Below are 6407 nucleotides of genomic sequence, written 5' to 3' on the forward strand. Positions count from 1 at the left end.
ACTTGCAGAGTGCTACTGCTAAGGAGAAGTTGCTGTGCCTGAGCACCAGACCACATAGGTTCACAGAGACTCCCAGCCAGGTAAAGGGGTGATAAATGCTGTGGATGTCAGCCACATTTTCTTCTTGACTACCTGCTGCTGGAACAATGGGCTATGAGCAGAGTAGAGTGAACATGGAGATTGAGAACAGAGGGCCCAAGAACATGGACACTCTCACCAAAGTCAATTTGGGTCTTGCCACTGTTAATCACCTAACTTGCCAGCAGCAGAGACTATCCCTGAGTCTTTGAGATGGCACTGCTCTTGGAGAGACCAGGCAGTTATCTAGTGAGAGGTTGACCCCTCTACTTTGGAGGGGATGGACATTCATCTATATCACTATTGATACCTGCTCTAGATATGAGTTTTCCTTCTCTGCCTAAAATTCCTCTGCCACCACCACCATATAAGGGCTTACAGATTCCCCAATCCATCACCCTGGCTCTCACACATTTTACCTCAGAGCAAAGGACTCATTTTATGGCAAATAATGTAAAATGATGGGCTCATCAGTCTTATTATATACCATGCAACCCAGAAGCAGTCAACCTAATGGAATGATGAGCTGGCCTGTTGAAAGCTCAGCTAAGGTGCCAGCTTAGAGACGACACCCTGTAGGGCTGGAATTTGGAGCACTGCTTTCCGGGGTGTGGTACGTATGCTGAATCAACAACCAATCTATGGTTCGGTGTTCCCAAATAGCTAGAATATATGAGTCCAGGAACCAAGGGATAGAAGTAGAATTGATCCCTTTAGTTATCACTCCCAGGGACTTACTTGTGGAATTTGTGCCTTCCTGTTCCTGCAAACTCAAATTCTTCCACTTTAGAGGTCTAAGTTTCCAGGAATAAAATACTTTCTCCAGTGGAGGTGGGAAAGGCTCCAGTGAACTGGACATTGTGACTATCATTCAGCCATTTGGGGCTCCTCATAGCAGTTGACCAGCAGGCAAAGGAAATGGTTGCTTTATGGCTAGAGTATTTGGCCTTAACTACTGTGAGAAGCTAGGGTTGCTGCAGTGCAATGGGAGAAGATAGGAGTATGACTGCAACCCAGGGGATTTGCTGGTAGTAGCCCCTATACTTTTGTGCTCACTGGTAATTGTAAATGGGCAGTTACAACAACCAAAACCTAACAAATGCAAAGCAACTAAGAGCTCAGTCCTCTCAGGGTAGAGGTCTGGGTCGCTCTATCAGACTACAGCACAGACTCACTGAACTGCTAGATGTGGGAGTGGAGAGAACCTAGAGTGGGTGGTGGAAGTGAGATGCAAAATATCAGTTAGGACTCTGGGATCAGATGTGGCAGTGGAGACTATAGCTTTATTTACCCGTCCTCTTTACATCTTTTCAGGAGATTGCAGTTGGCCATTGACACCAATTGCCAGGAAAGCCTGCTATTCCTGCTCACTGACCTGAGGGAAATATTAGGGGCTTAGCTTCTCTGATAGCTTCCTGAATGGACTGAGTCATGTGATCTGGGAATGGAAGGATGCTTGCTTCCCATGCAGAAACCCTGACCAATGGGATTCTGAAGATGGGTATATGCATGTATCCACTGGTGGAACCATGAGTGGTGCTGCATCCTTAATAGTTAGAATACATGGATGGGGCTTGGAGCCAGCATAAAGACAAAATCAGAATAGCTATTAATCTCATCCTGTAGAGATAACTCCCAAAATTATGTTGATGTAATTGCTTCCAGTTTTTTTCTATGCATATATAAAATATATAGCTACAAAATTGATATTCTATAGGAAGATTTTCATATTCCTTTTAAAAGCATTACATTATATTGAATACATTGAATTTTATTGAAGTTTTCCATATTAAATGCTTTTAACACAAATTTTTATGAGTTCGAAATACTCAATCACACAAGTTTATCATATAAGCTTTGTTCCATGTCTGGGATTCCAGATTTTTGTTATTAAAAATGTTGAGATTTAAATCTTTATGGATGAATCTTTGTGCATGTCTTTGATTCTTTCTTAAAGACAAATTCCTAGCAATAGTTCACTTGGCCAAAGGTGTTTAGCACACCCTAAGAAGTGATGGGTGTTGCCAGCCTCAGGCCCTGGCTGTCTTGTCCCTGTCCTGCCCTGTTTTCTCTCCTCCAGTCAGTCTCCCATGACAAGGGTTTGTGTTGAGCAGGCTCTAGGTTTGGACTTCTTGCTGGTTTGGGTGAAGCCATTTGTAGATGGGTGTTGCTCATGTGGACCTTGTGATGCTATCTCTTCTCCAATCTCTCAGTATCTGTTTTGTAACAATGGCTCAGTGAGAGGCAATCTTCTCTGCATATCAGATGAAAGCTTCACAGAGGGAAGATCTTTTCTTATCGATGTGGACTATGAAGAGGACTCTGTGCGGCATCAACTGCCTTCTTTATATCATGTATCTAAACCAGTGGTCTTCCACTGAGAGCAATCATTCTTTCCCCCTCCCTCCCTTGCCTGGGGACATTTAGCAATGCCTGGAGATATTTTGGTTGTCACAACTTTGTGGTGGAGAAGGGGTGTTGCTACTGGCATCTAGTAGGAAGATGCCAGGGATGCTGTAAACATCTTATATCTTGTTTATAATTCAAAATGTTCTTAGTGATTCTGAATATTACTAAAGACAAATCAGAATTGGTATAGGGTTGATGATTAAGGCAAGGAAGGATTTGGTGTCTTTTCTTAAGCTGGAAGTATGGATCCTGCCTTTCTAGAGAAAAATCTCTTTTTTTAATCAATTTTTTTTCATTTTTCCTCTCTATCTGTCTCTCTGCCTCTCTCTCTTTCTTGCTCTGTCTCTGTCTGTCTCTCTCTCTTCCTCTCTCTCTCTCTCTCTCTCTCTCTCTCACACACACACACACACACACACACACACACACACACACACACACACCCCTTCCAAATTCTTGGGTGCTTGGACCATGAATCAGATTGCTACGTGTAGGGAGAAGAGAGCAGCTGAGAGGGAACACACACTCATGACTGGGAGCTGGATCTTTATTGAGGTTTATTGAGAGTTCTATGATGGATAGGACACTTCTGGGGGCTCCGGGTTGTGGCCGAGGGACCAAGGGCAGGCTAGAATGAGTGGCACACACTTTGCTGCTCAGGTCCAGTTCCAGGTTCGGTTTAAGGCTGGCTCAGGATCCAGGGTTAATTTGCCTGCAGGACCTTGTTGATCCAGGGCCGGTAATGGGAGATTCGGGTGAAGACAGCGGGGGGCTTTGCATCCCTCCGTCCATAGGATACGATGCCCTGGGCCACTCCAGCACACAGAAGAGGGCCCCCGGAGTCTCCCTGTAGGGGAAGGAGAGAGAGAGAGGTAGAGCAGAAGGTGAGCCCGGGAAGTCCTCCACTCCTGCCTGCCAGCCAGCTTAGAGTCACAGTGAGACCTAAAATCAGACCTGGGAGCTGGGGCTCCTCATTTATACATCTAGTTCTGATGCCCCTTCTTCCTTTCTTGGGACAGTCATCCACATTCTTCACGTTACCCCATTCCCCCAGTGCAGTAGACTGGAATGGACGATCAGAGGCTGTCTTGGGCCATGGGAGGACAGACAATTCCTGTGATGCCAACCCTTTCACTGGCTCATAGCCTTCTGACCCCTTCTTCTAGGAGCATTCTGATCCCTGAACAGTGAGTTTTGGAGAAGAAACCTAGTTGGAGGATCACCTTAAATGCAGATTTTGTCTTCTTGGGATTTCCCACACACAGCTGAAGATTGTGGTCAAAGTCTCTGAAGTGGCTGCAGGCCTCAGGACCCATGAGTCTCAGCTTCACCTCTTGCAGAGTGTCTGACATCGGCTCCATCACACCTGTTCTTCCCCAGCCAGCCACCCGGCACATTCTCCCAGGTGGGACAAAGTTGAATTGGGATGGGAGGGGGAGTGTCCCCACGGCCAGTGCCAGGATGGCTTTCTCCTTCAACTGTGAAGGGAATGAAGGACTATCAGTCCTTGAAATGGGCTCTGGACAGTTGGAAGTGATCAGGGAGGGACAGGGTGAGTTGCTTCATGTTAGAGCTAAGTCCTAAGAAAAATTCAGGGCAATGAGGACCTGAAGGAGAAGCTTAGGAGAATGGGAAGTGGAAAAGGAGAAGAGAGGTGTTGTCACCTTTAGTAACATGATATCATGGTGCAAAGTAGACTCGTTATATTTTGGATGACGGAATTGCTTTACAACCTCAATCCTCTGCCATGTGTCTTCTTTCTCTGTTATGTTATGGGCTCCAAGGGTGACTGTTATAGACCTGTTGTGAGGAAGAAGGAAGGACAAAGAGTGACAGTGATGGCTTAGGGTTTCTCCTGAGGTGAGCTCATTCTGAGAAAAGGGACTGGAGTCTCTCACTGAATTGCCAGACTCTGCCCATCTTCCTTTTCATGGGCCACTTGTGGCGTTTGGGGGCTCAGGTTTTTTTTTTTTTTTTTTTTTTTTTTTTATGAAAGAGCTTTCTAAGGGAAGAGACACAATTTCCAGAACCCCTGGAATTGCTGGGGAATGAACAGGCCAGGGAGGACTCAAGGGACAGCGTTTGCGTTTTCTAATTCAGGGAGCCCGCATGAGGACCAGCCCCCTGAAGCAGGAGATATCAGTTAAAGGGGAAAGTGAAGGTCTCATGTGGACCCAGTTCTCTGCCTCCCAGAAAAGGATAGGTTCAGGACCCCGAGAACCAGAGGCCAGTGTTCTTGAAAAGGCCATAGAGGAAGTGGCCCTGAGAATGGGTAGGGCCCTGAAAAGCGAACTGTATATCTTGAGTAGGTTAGGGGTGAGGGGAGCTACTGCTACAGGAGGGACCTTAGACAGGGCCTCCTTTTCCTCCAAAGGGGAGCTTAGCTCACAGTGACTGAGGCTCAAGGAACCATTCAGTCATGGAGTAAAGTCTTTCAGCTCAAGTCTTCCCTCTCCTGAAAGTTGACTGGACCCAGGACCCCCTCTTCAGGCCCCAGTGCAGGTATATCGCTGGTACTACTCTGGTTGTTCCTCTCCTGTTTGAAGATTAATGGACCCTGTTGTCTCACCTTCCTGCACAGTGAGCAGCCGTCAGCACAAAGTTCCGTCTTATCAGGAAACCACCACAAGCTTGCGGGGGACCCCTGGAAGTGACAATTTCCAGGAAGGCCATGTAGGGGCGGGAATGTGGCTTGCATTCTGTGCCCCCGATGATCTGCCCTGGAAGAACACAGGCATTGGTACTCTCTCCAATGAATGAACAAGTTGATTAAAGCTGAGGAAGGCTTTCCTGGAATCTCATTCTCACCCTGTGTTTAGCCCATCTTCCCTCTCCTGTCTCCTGTATTTCGTATCTTTCCCCACCTACAACCTCCCACATGAAATGTCATTCTTTCCTCCAGGTGCAACAGCTGCCCCTGTCTTAGCTCCATTCAGATGTTTTCAACTCAGTTTCCCCCATTCCCATCTTGCCCTGGCCCACCCTCCTCTGTCTCTATGTAGAACCCGATGTTCAGATTCCTGTTTTAGATTTCTCCATAGCCCATGAGTGTGGTCAGAATGAGAAAATCACAAGGTAGTGGGTAGCCCTGATGCTCAGAAGATTAAGAGAACATATTGGTTTTCCTGGGGATACCCTTCTTTCTTCCACTTGCTCTGGGCTTTTCCGCAATCGAGGTGGGATTCCTCATTCCTGGGAGCTATCCTAGGCTTCAGAGAATGGCAGTGGGTGTGTGTGTGGGGGTGCATCTCCAAAGTGGAAATTTCCTTGTGGGAGTCTTGAAGAGAGATCTTGGAACCCTGTTTAAGAGTTAGCTATTTTAAGACTAAACATCTTTGTTTCAGGAGCTGATACTGCAGATCTCAGAGGAAAGAACCCCGATACTCACCAGTTTCAGCTCTGGAGTACAGGAGAAAGAGTAGCAGGGGGAGAGGAAGAAGCGGCATCTTTCCAGAGAGGCTGCCTGAGCAAATGCTGGTTTTCCTTTCTAGTCTTGGGTTTTATGACTCCCAGCAGGCAAGAGAAGGGCAGGGCTGGTAACCACAGGAACTGCGTGGTCATGTTTTCTTCTCTCACTCTGAATTGGCTGTCTTTCTGATCAGAACTTCACCCAGAATCGCCCTGTGTTTATTTAGAGAGGAACTTGAGGCCTGAACTCCCAAGTGCTGGTTTCTCAGATGTACCCTCAACCATGGTGCCTTTTCTGGAGTTAGGGGCAGGAAATGGAGGGACCATGTCTTTCTTCTCCAGTTAGGGCAGCTTGTGAAAGGCCCATCAGAAACATGGGGCGGGTCTTTGCACTGAACATTTGGAAGCATGCCTACTTTTATGGCTATGATCCATAGTCAGAAATGCATACTGCAGCGTCCCAGTGCATGCACAGATGTATGTGAGAGTATGTAAGCACAAATTAAAAGTTTCAG

The 6407-nt window shown here is 46.8% G+C and overlaps 1 protein-coding gene across 1 annotated transcript; it reads right to left on the reverse strand.

Annotated features, from left to right (window-relative positions):
- Positions 1–3024: 3024 nt before the first annotated feature.
- Positions 3025–6058, reverse strand: CMA1 (chymase 1). Its single transcript, XM_003924250.3, has 5 exons — positions 5873–6058; positions 5054–5204; positions 4149–4284; positions 3708–3962; positions 3025–3331 (listed from the first exon to the last, which is right to left on the reverse strand). Exons 1-5 carry the CDS (start codon positions 5928–5930, stop codon positions 3188–3190), a joined length of 744 nt encoding a protein of 247 aa, XP_003924299.1. The 5' UTR covers positions 5931–6058; the 3' UTR covers positions 3025–3187.
- Positions 6059–6407: the final 349 nt, after the last annotated feature.

This window comes from Saimiri boliviensis, chromosome 2, assembly GCF_048565385.1.
Source record: "Saimiri boliviensis isolate mSaiBol1 chromosome 2, mSaiBol1.pri, whole genome shotgun sequence".
In the NCBI taxonomy this organism is placed as follows: Eukaryota; Metazoa; Chordata; class Mammalia; order Primates; family Cebidae; genus Saimiri; species Saimiri boliviensis.